General features: G+C 45.3%; 1 protein-coding gene across 8 annotated transcripts in view; it reads left to right on the top strand.

Moving 5' to 3' along the window:
- Nucleotides 1–16,801, top strand: part of Kank1 (KN motif and ankyrin repeat domains 1) — a 190,996-nt gene that overhangs the window by 131,793 nt on the left and 42,402 nt on the right. For 5 of the 8 annotated variants that reach the window (XM_031389988.1, XM_031389987.1, XM_031389991.1 and 2 more), the window contains one exon: nt 1,750–1,869. In XM_031389988.1, the coding sequence (XP_031245848.1) occupies nt 1,833–1,869 (37 nt within the window). In that variant the 5' untranslated portion in view covers nt 1,750–1,832. Of the gene's footprint in view, nt 1–1,749; nt 1,870–6,328; nt 6,438–7,528; nt 7,799–12,895; nt 12,999–16,801 lie in introns of those variants that run through there. The other 3 variants (XM_031389997.1, XM_031389993.1, XM_031389995.1) reach the window with 3 other exon arrangements.

The raw sequence follows: 16,801 nt of genomic DNA on the forward strand, positions 1-16,801 counted from the left end.
CACAAATGCACTTAAAAAAAAAAGAAAACAAATTCATGTTTAGGACTTGATTGGTAACATCTTTTGGTTTTTTTCGAGACAGTGTTTCTCTGTGCAGCCCTGGCTGTCCTGGAACTCACTCTGTAGACCAGGCTGGCCTCAAACTCAGAAATCCCCCTGCCTCTGCCTCCCAAGTGCTGGGATTAAAGGCGTGCACATCTTGGTAGCATCCTTTTTAAAATCAGTGATACTTAAAATGATGCTGTGTGACAATTGATTTTAGCAGCAGTTGGAGATGAATGAATGCTGGCTGTTCTCAGCATTATATGTGTTAGTATCACAACCATTTGTGTGAGTGGGTGTGTACACAGACACAGAACACTTAACTGTTAATTTTAAGGTTTCATTTATTCGTGTTGTATGTTACATGTGTGAGCACACATGTATGGAAATCAGAAGACCACTCTTGGGGGTCAGGTCTCTCCTTCCACACTATGGAGGCGGGGCCTCTTTCGTCTGCTGCTGGCCCTGTGTGCTCCAGGCTACATGGCCTATGAACTTCCACCCATTCTCCTGTCTCCGCCTCCTACCTCACAGAAGGGGTTACTGGCTCTACTATAATTTGAGTCACCACATCTGGCTTTTGATGTGGGCTCCTGGGACTGAACTCAGGTCCTCAGACTTGCTAGCTAGCAGCGAGCGTTTTTTATTTTCTAAATCGTCTCGCCTCCCCTGTCTTGGTTCTTAAAAGTCAACTTACACCGAGTCTTTTACCATATTCTCCACAAATTCCACAATCGCAGTGGCCGCCACACCAGGTAACGTATGTTTCTGCTGTCCCTTTAGTGCGCCTGTTTCTGGGAAGTCATTTGGCTACTCCGCTGACACCGGTTCCCTGTGAGGTGTGTTTTCTCTTGGCTTTATAGTTCTGGAGTTAACAATGGGTAGGCAGTGTTTCTGGGTCTAATTATTTGCTTACTTTGCCAGTGTTTTTAAGAAGCATTTATCAAAAGTCATGGTTAGAACAGTATTTCTTTTCTGGACTTAGCTTGTTTCGTGTTTGTTTCAAAGTTTGTAATTTGTTTGTCTCTGTGTGGTAACCCGAGGTAACTTGTAAAATCAGAAGCGCGCTGTGCCATATTGCATCCAGTGTTACCAACTACTGTCATGCTATCATTTGAAGTTTGCCTAACAGAACAGCGAGAGGTGCTGAGGGTTTTGGTCGTTTTGTTTTAAGAGAGAACTGAATGCACTGTGTTAGTATTTTTGCAAAGTGACTGCATAGAGAAAAAGTGGGACTGGGAAAAAGATATTTAAGAATTTGTACAAAGTTTACTTTAAGGGGCAGGGCATCTGGTGCAAGAATTGCTTTGAGATTGCAGTTGGGTACATGAAATTATTGGACCAGCTTTTAAAAAAGCAGATGAGCTTCAAAACGCATGTGTGCGCGCGTATGCGCACATGTGTATAATGTATCTATTACGTATAATTTAAAGATGCAAAGAGTGCTGAAGAGGGACATGCATCAGGTGTCCCACTTCCTAAGCAGTTGGTGTGTGACAGTCAGTTTTCTCTCCCCTGAGTGGATTGTTTTGAGAGTTCTCAAGGCTTGGGCACTGGTGGGTCCATGGGTCTTCTAGACACTTTAGGATCATGCAGCCACCCAGCCTGTCTCTCCTTTTTAATTTGTTTCCTCTGTTAGTGGGCACCTCCATCCACAGATGCCAAGCTTCGTTCTAGCCGACTGATGGGGTTTCTTCACTATTTCAGGTGGAGAGCCTTTGAGAACTTGCTGCATGACATTCGCACAAGTCATCACTGTTTGCTGTGTCCCTCCTTGGATTTGAGCCAGCATGGCTTCTACCACAAAAGTTAATGGCTGTGCTGCAGGTGAGTGTGCTCAGAGGGTGAAAGAGGAGGCAGGGTATGTCTTAGTTCAAACTACTTTTTTTATTTCTCTTTTAATAATGGAGAGGTCATAATAAATAGCCTAGAGAAGCAGAATTTCACAGCAATTTTCTATCTGGTTGAAGTGGTTTCTTCTTTTTTTAAATTTTAATTTATTCATTATTATACATAAGTACACTGTAGCTGTCTTCAGACACACCAGAAGAGGGCATCAGACCTCATTACAGGTGGTTGTGAGCCACCATGTGGTTGCCGGGATTTGAACTCAGGATCTTCAGGAAGAGCAGTCAGTGCTCTTACCTGCTGAGCCATCTTGCCAGCCCCTTGTTTCTTCTTTAATCTATTAGAAAACTCACCTTAAAATACACACACACACACACACACACACATACACATAAACACGCACATACACACACACACATACATACACATACACATAAACACACACATACACATACATACACATACACATAAACACACATATACACACACATACACATAAACACACACACACACACATACATACATTTAGTGGGAGGGTGTGTCAGAGGCCATCTTTGTCAGTGTCCACCAACCATCATGTGGTTACTTCCAGGGATTGAACTCTGATGCCCCAGGCTTAGCAGTAAGTGCCTTTACCCCACCGAGCCATCTGGTCACCAGCCTTTGCTTTTCTCTTTAATAATGACAGCTCTTACCTCAAAATTCTGCTGATGTGTTGAGGCAAAAATGTAAAACTCTTGAATGTTGACGTAAGCATAAGGGTCAACTTAGATGGACTTCTGAGTGATGGGCAATAACCAGTGTAGATGCTGAAAACCAATTCCTAGGAGTTTTGTTTGAGAAACTAGCCATGGAAAGCGGGGTTGTAGTGAACAGAGTCCAGGCACATTTGTTTATTTTTCCAATGTCAGTATTTTTTGAGTAACTTAATTCACTGAGTGATCTTACAATTTTTTCTTTTTTAAAAGATTTATTTATTATTATATGTAAGTACATTGTAGCTTCCAGCAGATACATCAGAAGAGGGTGTCAGATCTTAATACGGATGGTTGTGAGCCACCATGTGGTTGCTGGGATTTGAACTCAGGACCTTTGGAAGAGCAGATGGCTGAGCCATCTCTCCAGTCCCAATCTTATCATTTTTATTTTATATGCATTGGTATATAATTGCCTGCATGTTTGTCTTTGTGAGGGTGTCGAATCTGAAGTTACAAACAGTTGAGAACTGGCATGTGGGTGCTGGGAATTGAGCACAGGTCCTCTGGAAGAGCAATCAGTGCTCTTACCCATTGAGCCCTCTCTCCAGCCCCCATCACTGAGTGATCTTGTCTTTACTAGATGGAGTGGCAGTTAGCAGGCTGAGGTTCTTTTGCTCCCTTCTTCGATATTAACTCAGTGCACACATTATACATACCACAATGATACAGAATGGCTGTATAGAAAGGTTAAAGAGGCCTTCCCTTAAACCGTGGTCTCCCAAGCCTTTCCCTAAAAATAACTGTTTGGGGTTCTTAGAACACGAATAGGCAACACCTCTCATGTTCTTATGAATCAAGGAGAAACGGCCAATAAAAAGCATTACAAAACCAAACAACAGTCAGATGCCCTCAGGAAGGCTGCCCACAGGCTAATACTACTGAGGGTTCTAGCTGGGGAAGGGGCGGTCCTGAGTCCTTCCGTACTCCATCTTCTCCATGGAGTTCTTGAGATAGGATGGACAAAAGGTACTGATTCTAGAACGAGCGTGTTGATGATGCTGGGATTGGTAAATTCTTAGGATACAGTTCTGGCATAGGGGTAAAGATTATGTAAGGAGTGTGCAAATTTATCCGCACTACCCAGCTTAAGAAATAAACTGTATAGCTGGGTGGTGGTGGCGCACACCTTTAATCCCAGCACTTAAGAGGCAGAGGCAGGCGGATTTCTGAGTTTGAAGCCAGCCTGGTCTACAGAGTGAGTTCCAGGACAGCCAGGACTACACAGAGAAACCCTATCTTGAAAAAACCAAAAAAAAAAAAAGAAAAGAAAAGAAATAAACTGTGCCAGAATGCAGCAATTACTGAGTACCTACTATGTGCCGGGCACTGGTTTGTACTAGAACACAGCAATTACTGAGTACCTACTATGTGCCGGGCACAGTTTTTGTACTTGCAATATAGCAGTGACCAAGACAGGTGTGAATCTCTGCCGTCTGGGATTGAATACAGTGAAAACCTGGGTCTGCAGTGTGGTCAGCGAATGCTAAAATAGAGCATATGTTTACACCACAGAAGTATTTGGTCTCTGAGGTTCACACTGAATTGATGGTCTTCTGCCTGCTGAACTGGGCAAGTTTGGTCCACCCCTACCCCTTCCACTTGCAGTACCCTTCTTGCCACTTGCCCCTTTCTGCGCCAGTCACTGCCGTGACTGCCTCTTCTTAGCAGAGACTCAGCTCTACCATTTTGTCTGCTGGCCCAGTTTGTGTGCTTTCATTCAAAACGCTCCTAGTGACTGGAATCCGCTCTCATGAGCTTGCCTTGTCATAGATTGATTGCTCTTGACTCTTCTGTGACTAGCTGGACAAGAAGCAAGGATCACTAGTGAGAACAGTGGCTGGGTGTCTTCAGGGTCCCAGAATGGGGACATTCTGCTCTTCGCCCAAGTTCTCAAGTCATGTTGCAAACTGGCTGCCCTGATTGATACCTCTCTAAACACTAATTAATGTTGTGAAACTTTAATTAGAGCTTAGGACTCCTTCAGAAGTCAAATACCAAGTGGCCCATTTGTCAGATGACGATAATAACACGTGTCCTATCTTCTTCACAAGACAGGTATAAGGAAAAACAAGCAAAGCTATGAACTTTGTCATGCATGGTTTCCTGGTTCTTTTGAGACAGGGTCTCCCAGGCTGGCCTTGAACTCAGTCCTGTTTCCTCCTCCCGAGTGCTGGGATTCTAGCCATGTGCCCTTACATGTGGTTCGGAAGAACGTTTATTAAGACACAAAGTGCAAGTCAGATGTCAGAGGACAGGCCAGTTGTTGTCCCTGTCATGAGCCCCTGTCTGGTGTCCTGTGGTACCCTGCCAGGTGCTGAGGTGTTAGAGCAAGCTTGCTCTCCTAACAGTTAAATGGAGCGAATAGATGAGGATGGTTAATTGACGTTTCTGGCCAGTTACCATCTTCGTGTTAATAGTTTCCTTCCCTCCTTTAGGGCTTCTCCCTCTTGTAGATGAGTGTATCTTTCTTCAATCGTCTGCTTACTTACGATGTCTACTCACTTATTTACTGACTACATTAAACACTAAAAATGATTGTGGCCAGAGGGATGCTCAGCCCTTGAAGAGCATTTGCTGCTCTTGCAGAGGACCTGGGTTTGGTTCCCAGCACTCAGATGACAGCTCACGACTGTCTATAACTCCAGCTCTAGGAGATCTAATTGATGCCCTCCTCCGGCCTTTGTGGGCACCGGGCATACTAGTGGTGCATGTGTATCTGTGCCAGCAAACCCGTCTACACATAAAACAAAAATAGCTTTTCATTCCATTAAAAAAATCATTTTGATAGCATTCATATATATTTGGTGGGAAAATAGAAGTGGGATCGGTTCTTATAGGTGTTTGATCTTTAGATTTTTGTGGGTTTTGTTTGTTTGGGTTTTTATTTTGGTTTGTTTGTTTGTTTGTTTGTTTGTTTTTTAAGACAGGGTTTTCTCTGGCTGTCCTGGAACTTGCTTTGTAGAGCAGGCTGGCCTCAAACTCAAGATCTGCCCATCTCTGCTTCTTGAGTGCTGGGATTAAAGGTGTGCACCATCACCTCCCTGCCCCTCCCCCTCCCCCCAATAATAGGTCTTATTTTTAGCATTTTCCCTTCCTTATCAGACAAACCTAGGGTTTCAGTACATTTTCATACATTTTGGTACACAGTCCTTGGCTTTAATGCTTTCTGCATTCTGCCCGGCCTTCATGGAAAGTAGCTTTTATATTTATCTTTGTGACAACTTCCTGATCCCCCTTGCCATATTTCCAGCAGCTCGGTTACTCTTCCTTTTTTTGTTGGGGTGTTTGGAATGAAAGTAGCCACGCCTTCCCTCGTGGAACACAGTGATGCGATGCGGAGAACCTTCCTTTTGCCTTGCCATTTTTCTCCTCTTCTGTGGTTTCCTGAGAGTAATTTCATAGAAACAGGAGCTAAAGTGTACGGCCTTTGTAATGGCTTCGGTGACTATCAGAGGGCTTCAGTGATTTGGCTGTGGATTTTGTCTCTATGCTGATCTCACTTGAGGTACAAAGGGCATTGATAAGGACCAGGTCAAGCAGACAGAGCCTGAGACTCCTGCAGAGCAGGCAAAGCTAGCTGCAGCACCCACAGCCCACTCTGGGTTGTGTAAATATTTTTTCTGGGCAGGCATATTTCTCAAACAGGACTCTGAGCCCACTGCAAGCCTAGCAGCTGGGATTGCAAACTTAAACACTACTCCACATTGACGAGCCTGCTTGGAATCACTGTGGTGTTTTCTGAGACCATCTTTAGACAGGACACAGCTGAGCTGCAGTGTGTTCATGATGGTGAGTCCCAGCCCTGCCATTGGTTACCCTGGCCCCACCAGCAGAGCTCAGAATGCTTAGAAAACTCTCAGATACCCCTCAACTTCCCAGGGTCTCTTGATTCTGTTTGTAATAGGGTGTTAGCTGCGTGTTCTTATTGAGCCTTGGATTTTCCAATAAGAATTATCATCAGGCTGTCAGAAAAAGCCAAGGGTAAAACTGAATTTCTTAACGTGAAAATACAGGTAGGAGCTGGAGGGGGTCCATTTTATTTCAGTTGCTGGCCTCTGCTCCCTCCTTTCACATGGGAAACTACAACTGTGAAGCTCACACTGGCTAAGGCAAGACTGCCTTGTGTTGACACTGACAGTGTATGCAATATCTGATAAGATGCAGTGACAAAACAGACCAAGAGATGTGTGGGGCTACACACACCCCCACATATATAAATATAACATTATGATGTATTTATTATTGTGTATATAAGTAATAAATATATTATTTATTTATTTATTTCAGCAAATTTACTAATGCCTAGAAAATGGAATAGTTAAAAACAAGATATTCTTTAAGATAGGAATTATGGTAATAGCTTCTTTCTTTACCACATATTAAGTTTCTTAATGGGCATGATGGAGGTTGTATCTATGTTTTTTAAAATGCACATTATTGTGCATTGTTTCATTGAGTTAAGTTAGCCTCTTTAATACCTTCTATTTCTTTATGATACCATGCACTTCCTTCCTAGCATTAGCTGTGTTTATGTATTGGATTTAACTAGATTGTGCATTCACCTTTTAATAAAGCTTAGATATTAATCTTTATTGAAGGCTCCTTCCACACCGAAGGTCATAAATATAACAATTTTTCTTATAGCCATGGTCTTTGACAAGGCGGTTGTTTGTTCATCTGTTTTGTTTTTGTAAGACAAGTAGTTTTGGGTTTTGTAACTGTTAATAGAAGATGCTTGGTTTTGGAGTTTTGCCAGTATGGCTAAGCAGAAGCCCAGAGTTGCTCCCCACCCCTGGAGAGGCTGGGAATGATCCCCCTGCTCAGGGTTTGCCTGCTGCATGAACTCTCCAGGCTTGGTCTTAGCCTGTAGCCAGCATCACCGTCCAAGCATTCTTTCTCCAGGCTTGCCCAGTCATAATGGGTTAAGCATCAGATTTCAAGCAGGCGATTAGGGCTGAAGCTCTCAACTGGGACTGGTGATTCCTTCCAGTGAGCACCAGCCTCTGTGGGCGGAGGAAGGAAAGTAGAAGGGCCAGGCAAAGGAACCCTGGGCTGCAGATTTCTGCTGTGGTGACTCTAAGGGCCGGCACAAAGCCAGCACAGCCCTTGCCACCAGGGTTCCCTGATTCCATGCTCTGGGACTCCCCATGGTGAGTATTGCCATTTATTTACGGTTTGCACTTCTGCTCTTAACTGGCTCCAGTGGGCTAGAGGCATCCATTCATGGGCTGCTCACCTTTTCCAGGGTTTGCCTTCTTCCTACGTTCTAGAGAATATCGGTTCATCTCCTTTGCGCGGTCTCTGAGAGGTTTCTGTGGGCTGGGAAGAAAAGGACTGACCAAAGCTCCCAGTCTCTGCTTTGGGCTTCTTTCCTGTCAAAAGCTGTTTGAGTTGATCTGGCATGAAGAATATTAACATAGGTCTTAGATTCATGGAAGCAAGAAATTCTTTCTCTTCTGGAAATTTTTATTAAAATTGCCTTGAGTAGACTTTACTAATAAAAACTTGATTGAGGATCTGAAAATCATTCTCCCATTCATTTCCGTATTCTTTAATGCAAAATATGCTCATGTTTAGAAGACAAGATTGGGTTCAGCTTTGAGGCTCTATGGTTCATTAGAAAGACTAAAACTGAAAGTTTTAAAAATACCTGTTGCCCATTTGTGTCTGAGCACTAACAATCTCAGCAGGAACTTTTCTACAGACAAGTGGTTGCCCCACTTAAAAATTATGTTTCTATTTTGAGGATTTTTAAAAATACGATGACCAGATTCCTTAGCCGTTCTTAGGACCAGTGACAGCTGGAATTCAAATTGAGCAGTATTCTTCAGTCCTTTCTCATCGGTAGATGGGAAGTAGACTATAGACAGGAAAGCGTTGCCAAGGAGTGACGCTTGTGAGATTTAACTTAGCTGGAAACGTAAACTTCTGAAGTCCCAGCTCTGCTTCATTGTGCAGGAAGCCAGACTTGAATGATGCTTGACAGCTCCTTCTCCTGGATCAGAGATTGTAGACTTCATTACATCTTCACCGTGTGGACCTTTATTAAAGATCTGGGCTGGAAATAAGCATTGGGAGAAGTGATTTGCTATTAAAAGTCACAAGTGCTGTGTCCCCCTTGCGTTCTTTTCCTGTGACTTCATGTCATTGAAGAAGGTTTCTTGCCCCAAGTCATCGTTTGCAGTTTGAATACATGTTCTAAAGCTGGAGAAAGGTCTCAGAGAGTGGACTGCCTGCTGCAGATACCTAAGCACAGATCCCCAGCAGCCACATTAAAGCCAGGGGTGGCTGCATAAAATCTGTAACTCGGTTGAGCCAAGGCAAATGGATTCTGCAGGGTGCTGCCATCCACTGTAGCCAATCAGTGAGTTCAGGGAGAGACCCTGTCTTAAAAGATGTAGCAGAGCCAGACAGAGTGGCGCAGCCTTTAATCCTAGCACTTGGGAGGAGAGGCAGGCAGATATGTATGAGTTCAAGGCCAGTCTGATCTACATAGTGAGTTCCAGAATATCCATGGCTACATAGTGAGCATATACATATATATATACACACACACACACACACACACACACACACACACACACACACATATATATATATATATACACACACACATACACACACAGTAGAGAATGACAGAGGAATGTACCTGCTTGACCTGTGAGCAAGTGGATTATACACACACACTCACATGTATACACACACACACACACACACACACACACAAAGGGATTTTAAAAATTCAAATGTTCTTGTTATTTAGAACCAAAGGTGAATCCCATGGCCTCTGCATTTATTCACATAACATTTGGTTGAGTGGATAAACGCCATCAGCTTTGCAATAATTTTGTGAAAACATTGACTGAAGCACACCCTATCCATGTTTCCCATCCCTGCCCTTTTCCGAGTGCCTTTCTCATAGTCGCTGCCCATTAGTCCAAGGTGTGTTCTCTGCTGCAGATGTGTGTTAGAGTCCCCTACAAGAAAAGGGGCAAACCCTTCAAGCTAGAAATGAGAGAAGGGAGAGAAACTGGGCCTTTCCAGTGGTTCACAGACTTAGTGCTTAATGTCTTGGTAATGCTGCAGATGTCTGTCAGCTCTTAAATTTTCTTTCTGTTACCAGTCAACGTCCTCCTCCAAGTCCTGAGACCTACCAAGGTACAAGTGATTCTCTGGCCTTCCATATTTTGATGGGCTGGGGGGCTATATTCCAACTGGGGAAAACTTTGGGGGCGTGGTCTGTCTGCCTGCTCCCTGCCAACTGTGAAGATAAAGGCTGGCTTGTCATCCCATGCCCTGGCAGAGGATACCAAAGTACCTGCTGGGTCTGTGTAGCATGTACCCTCACTGGTGTTCTGCCTGCCAGGGGTGAATCAGCCTGATGATACACTGGTGTTTACAACACAGCAGGGTGGAGACTTGGAGTCTAGGCCAGTGGGGGAGGAGGGATGGTTTGCCTGTGTAACCATTCCAACAATGTAGCTTACAGGAAAAAGTTGCAAAACAGCCCCGTGCCACCAGAGTTTTCCCCTAGTACCAGGCTCTAGGTAGCTTCCAAATCTGCCTCCAGGGACAGTGTGAGAGGGATGCCCGAGGGGCCACAGTGGGCCTATGCTTCTCCCCCCACACTCTGAGCAGTCACACAAGCAGCCATAGGTATTTGTCCTGTGTAGACACTGCTGGGACTTTATCTGGGCCCCAGGAAATAGCAGCTGGAACCCACAACACCTCAGAGTAATGATGAGAAGTAAAGAATCCCAAAATAGCCACATTCTAGATGGTAAAGGGGACTTCAGGCCCCACCCAGGGCTTTTCTTCTGTGGAATTATTCTTTGGTATTCCTTGGACACTGTGACATTGGGAAAGAAAACCTTGCCAGGGGTTGTGAGTTTAACACACATTTAGGGACTTGTAGACAGAGTGATGGAAAACTGCAGAAATGCTTGAATTCAGAAGGTTCATTCATTCGGCGGCTCCCTGATTTGTGTGATAAGTCAGCCCGCGGCCCTGGAGAAACCATCTCCCTTGTCTTCCCTTTTCTCCCTGGTGATGGTCTTGTTCTGTTAGGGATGGTCGGCAAGACTTTTTTGCTCTTCTGACTCCTCAAATACTTTCCCCCCATTAACTTTAGAACTTTTGTTTTTTTAATTCTGAACCTTTCTTTGGGGCCAGATATGACATATGCCATCATCTGCTTCTGTTACCATCGGACCTGATGCCTGAGGAAACCACATGGGTTTTCCCAGGGTTTGAGGGAGTGAGAGGCCAGACAACTGTGCAAGAGGGAGGTGCGCCTGCTCCATCCCAGTGCCTTTCCCAAGCCCGAGGCTTTGCTTCAAGCACTGTTCTCTGGGCCTGAAAGCGTTTCCTGTGTCTGTGAATACAGGCTCTTCATCCTGTGATCTTTGCTCTACATCGATGTTCATTGATGGATCCAATGGAATTTCTCTTTTCCTTTTAAAATTATTTCTCTTTATCTCTTTTCTTGGTTTTGGTTTGTTTGTTGTTTGTTTGTTTTGATTTTTGTATGTCTATGGGTGTGTAGCTGTGAGTGCAGACAGGTAAAGTCCAGAATCCAGAAGAGGGTGTTGGATACCCTGCAGCTGGAATTAGAAGTGGTTGTGAATGCCTGATAGGAATGCTGGTAACCAAAACTCCAGACCTCTGGAAGAGCAGCCAAAGCTCTTGACCACTGAGCCATCTCCAGCCCTTCTTTCCCTCTTTCCTCTTCTCAATGCCAAGAGTGTTTGGCATTGCTATCAAATGACTGCCATCACCTCCTTTCAATAAGGTGTTAGGGTCCTATGCCTCTGTGACAAGAGATAGGAACCATGCTACATATAGCCTCTGTAGACCTGTTGTTCTCCCTTGCTTTGTGGGCCAGCAGATTTCCTGTTCAGTTGCATCTTCAGAGCCCCTGTAATGTACTGGCTCTAACACTGGGCATACGCTTCCCACAGAATTGTGGGACTGAAGCGGGCTCTGCCGCTTGCCAGTCTGACATCGGTCCAGCCCTAGCATGTTCTTGACCAGCCTGTTGTCCTGAGTCGCTTGCTCTGCTAGTTCACACTTGAACTGTCCACTTGGGCAAAACAAGCAGGTGGTTTGACCGCGTCACATGCGCTAACTCCCGTCCCACTTCTCGTGCAGGTGGCAGTATCTGCTTTCTCTCCATCCTTTGCTCAAAGGCAGGCTTCAATGACATCATCAGTGAGACTCTTGATGCAGAGAATAGTATGCGAGAGAGGGTAATGAGCATAGCCGGCCTTGGAATAGTACTCAGTGGCTATTTGGAAAGTTCTTTACAGCTCTAGTGACCTCCTTTGCCCCTTTTGCGGCTTGTTAAGAAACCTGCCAGAGGGTGGAGGCAGAGGACCAACTCACTCCTTTGGTCAAGCTTATTCAGTTTGGTTTGGTGGACTCCTTGGAGCTGTGGGTGGGACCTAGGCTGGGGATTCTGGAAGTGTGGTCTGCCCTACTTCTGCCCTACTACTTTCTTGGTATAACCTCTGTACATCCTTTTTAAGATGTGAGGAAATAAATCGCCCTTCCCCTTGCTCACTCACTGTGTTTAAGGGAGTCCTTGTGAACATTTAAGGTTTCTATTCCCTTATTTATTTCTGTGCCCTGCAGGTGATTTTTGCCATTTGACTTTTTAGAAGGTTGGTTTCAGCCAGGCCTGGTGACACAGGCTGTAATTCCAGACACTAAGGAGACTGGGACCAGAGGATTACACATTGGAGGTCTGTCTAGGCTACTAATGGAGTTTAAGGCCATCTTGGACAATGTAGGAGACCCTGTGTCAAACTAATATGTAAACAGAGGGCCAGAGATATGGCTCTGAGATGGAGTGTTTGCTTTTAAGGCCCTAGGTTCACTCCCCAGTGCTGCCAAAGTAAAAAGAAAAGCTAAATCTTCACCAGACAGACCCAAATCTCTTCCTTTAATCTGGTGAGAAGAATGATGAGGGAGGGGCAGCAGGCCCTGTGGAAGGAAACCCAGTGTGTCTCCAGCTCAAGGTGGTAACAAAACAGGCTTCTCATTCTTTTAAGATAGGACAGCGAGATAGTGTCCCCTTCCTCTGACACTCTCCTGAGAAGAACCACACCCCTTTGCTACCAGGACACACCCTTCTCCCATTGCATGCTGGGTGGCCCCTCCTGGGAAAGACTGCCCTTCCATTAAGTCTCATGAACAGGTCTTGCTAATCCAGGCGTGTAAAAGAGCCCTCTTCCAACACCCAGGGTGGAGCCAGGTATACACCCCACAGAAGGGACAGGGCCGCAGAGCCTTGTTGACTTGCCCTCACATCCTCTGCACATCCTGTGGCCCCCTTGGTTGGTGATGAAGGTAGGTTAAGGAGCATTAGTGCTCTGAGAAGAACCTGTACCCACAGTTCTCCAGTGACACCCAGAGATCCACACTCACACCCCATCACCAGCCTGAAGGGATCTGAATGTTTAAGGCTTAGGAGGAGAGCTCTAGCACACTAGAAATAGCCGAGGCCCTAGGCGAGCTCTCTCAACCTGTCTCTTTAAGGATGAGCACCAGTCAGTAGAAAGGTTCTACCAGTCAGTAGAAAGCTACTCATGTGGGCGGATGTGGGGTGTTGCTTTGGCTGCTATCCTTGTTGTTGTTCTGGTTTTTGTTTGATTCGTTGGTTTTGTTGTTATTGTTTTGGTTTTTCAATACAGGGTTTCTCTGTGTAGCCTTAGCTGTCCCGGAACTTGCTCTGTAGACCAGGCTGTTATCAAACTCGGAGATCCCCTCTGCCTCTGCCTCTGGAGCCATTGTTCTTCCCTTATTAGCTAAATAGCTAAATTTAAATGTGAAGGATGGCCAAAATAATATGCAACAAAATTAAATCTTTTAAAATTTTGAGTCATGTGTATTTTTTTTTCCTTCAATGGCTTTGCAAGATGAAAGCCACTGTCAAATAAAATGGAGGCGTTGGGATATAGGTGAGTTGGTGGAGTGCCTGCCCATTGTGTACAAAGCCCAGCATTGCCAGGCGTGGTGCTGTGCTTGGAAGCAAGGTTAGAGGGTCAAGGTCATCTTTCACTACATAGTTAGTTCAAGGACAGTCAGAGCTTGTGAAACCTGAGAGGACAAGAAAAGGGAAATGATGGAAATGGGGATGACATTGCAACAGAGGGGTATCAGGTGTCGTTGCCTAGAACATATGGGTGGGAGGGGTGATGTTCTGTTTCTCCAACTCATTGTTTTCATTGAGTTCATTGCTGGGATATTTAAAATTGCTTCATTATGTGTATAGATAACAATTGCTTTAGCTTCTTGGTTTTTTGGGGGGAGTGCTTTAGCTTCTTTCAGGACAAAAAAATAAAGTTAAAATAAAAAATCAGGAGATAGGCAACACAGAACACGGTTGTTCCAATGGACACAGTCACTAGAGAAAGAAACAGGGGCTCCCTGGGTCCCCCAGTTTTCTTAACATGCTTCTCCTTTCAGTTCAGGTACTTGACCCTGAAGGCACTTGAACTGACCTAAGCCCCAAGGGTGCTTGAGTTGTTTATGGGTGTCTTAACTCTGCTTGAATTCAGAAGCCAGAAAGAACTTTGTGTGGTTCTCACTCCGGGGCTGCAGGACAGAATCCTTTTGGGAGCTTCTGACAATGCCGATGCCCGAGTTGGGCCAGGTCCCTGGAGGTCTGATTCATGGTGGTGTGGAGAGCAGCTTCTAACAGGAGCGGGAGGGAGCTTGTTAGTGTCCAGGGGCTGAGATCTTGTGGGAGGTTCTGGGATTCGTGCCAGCTCCTTGAATGACAGAGCTAAAGTCAGTTACTGACACCTCTCTGTGCCTGGAGTCCTGCCTGGCTGTGAAATGAGGGCATAGGCTGAGTCCTCGGCCTGACCACAAACACCTTGAAACGAGACAAATTCGAGAGTTCTGCTTGCAGAGCATGGGAGGGGCGCTGGAATTGGATGAACTCGTCCTATATAACCTTAAGACACAGACCGCCCTGCCTAAGATGAAGAGGACAGAGCTCTCGGATTTTATAGAGGATATAAGGGGTGTGCTTAGATGGGAGCAGGTGCAAGCTGATCTGGGGACAATGGTGGGAGAGGGAGCAAGCTGCTGGTGTCCGTTGTGGACGATTAGGTAAGGGGATGAGGAGCGGCTTCGGAGGGCACTGGGAGATGGCAAGGGTCTTGCTTAGGTTTCTGTTGCTGTAACGAAATACCATGACCAAAAGCAACTTGGAGAGAAAGGGTTTATTTTACCAACACTTCCAGGTAATATTCCATCGCTGAGCGAATTCAAGACAGAAACTCAAGTAGAACAGGAACCCAGAGGATTGATAGAGAGACCATGGAGGGGTGCTGCTTACTGCCTTGCTCCCCATGGCTTACTCAGCCTGCTTCCCTATAGAATCCAGGACCTCCAGCCCGGGGGTGGCCCCACCCACAATGGATGAGGTTGCCTCCACTCAGAGGACTCTTGCTTATGTCAAGTTGACATAAAAACTAGCCATGACATGAGGGTTGCGGGTTTTGTTTATCTTCATTGCTAGAGATTGAACTGGGCTACACTTCCAGCTCCCAGAGCTGATGTCTTAGCTGGCCCTTGGAAATGAGATGAGTTTTTCCAGAGAAAAAGAAGCTGTGAACCCCACTCAGCGAAGAAATAGTAAATGCAAGTCCCTAAAATAGCATTACCAAAACACAATATTGACAAGTAAAATTTAGCAGAATGTTTTTACAAAATCAAGACGTGACATTCAGATGCTTTCCCTCAATTTAACTTTTAGGGACAACGTTTTTTATTTGGGGATTGGGAGATTGATATTTAGTTTTAATATAATAATATGACTGTATTAGATTAGATTTTTTTTTCTGAAGTCGGAAGAAAAATTCCTTACCAAAAAATCTTCCTGCACTTAACCTTGCACGTGCTTCAGAAGCACTAACTCCCCCACCCAGACCCGCTTTGCCTCCATCAAAGCCGCAGGACAGAGTGTGCCTGACTGTACAACGCAATCTGCCTCCATCAGGGCAGCCTCAGAAGGATGCTGTGCGTGCGCATGACGTAAGCTCATCTGTGAAATGCAGAGGTGGTCACACCTGCTTTGCAGGGTTCTGTGAAGGTGGATGAGATCATTCATGGTGAAAGCGCTTGCTTGGAAAGGTGCTGGTGCTTCATCTATGGGTGGATAATGGCAGAGTGACAGACAGTAGGCATCTGGGGTGGAAAGGTGGGAAGCTTGTGGTCAGGCTGGTGCAAGAACAGAACCTAGTATGTTCCTTCTGTAGGGTAAGGCTGGGAGGGCTCTGAAACACACAAGAAAGGGAATAGAAATGGGGGACAGAGGTAACAATGTGGGATGGGTTTCCTGAGGTATCCACGGCAGGGTCCACATCAGCACTCAGCTTTGCTCTTCTCTCTTGGTGAAGGGTAGACTGCAGGGGTCAACAGTCTTGCTATGGTAACACCATTGAATGGCAGAACTGAGGGCCTCCGGTGTTTACCTGTAGTCGCAGAGCCCCAAGGCTCCTGGCCTGGTATAAAGCCGTGGTGGGCTTACCGCAGCAGCCTGGAGGCTGCAGAGAGTCTCCTTCTGATAGTCACTTTTTCTAGCCACTCCCCATCTGTCAGAGAAGCAGCCTCAGAGAATCCTCTCCTCCTCCAGCTCTTTGCCTTCTTGCCTCCTCTGTCTGAAGAGAATGAAGAAAAATGGGCCTTTCATCCCGCCTGGGCGGGAGCCTTTGTGACTGATGGTTTCCAGGCAGGTGGAAGTCATCTCTTCAGGTGTTTCCCTCCCTAACTTCTGTCCTCCTCTGACAAAGACTAGACATTTATTTGCATACAATAATTGTTGACCTGCCAGAACTCACCTTCATAGATGCACACAGATGATCAGGTTCAGGACACAAAAGCCAAATAATTAGCACCCACTGTGGCTTTGTGTACTAAATCCTGTTCTTACTGGAAGTTTGTAAAAATGTAGCAGAATACTTTTATAGGATCAGGAAATACTACATTGTGATGTTTTCCTTAGTTTAGCTATTTTATTTTGTGTGTATAGGTAGTTTGCCTACATGTATATTTACTCGTGTGTGAAATACCCAAAGAGGCCAGAGAGGGTGTCGGATCTCCTGGAACCTGGAGTTACAGATAATTGTGAGCCACAGTGT

This window comes from Mastomys coucha, unplaced genomic scaffold, assembly GCF_008632895.1.
Source record: "Mastomys coucha isolate ucsf_1 unplaced genomic scaffold, UCSF_Mcou_1 pScaffold21, whole genome shotgun sequence".
NCBI lineage: Eukaryota > Metazoa > Chordata > Mammalia > Rodentia > Muridae > Mastomys > Mastomys coucha.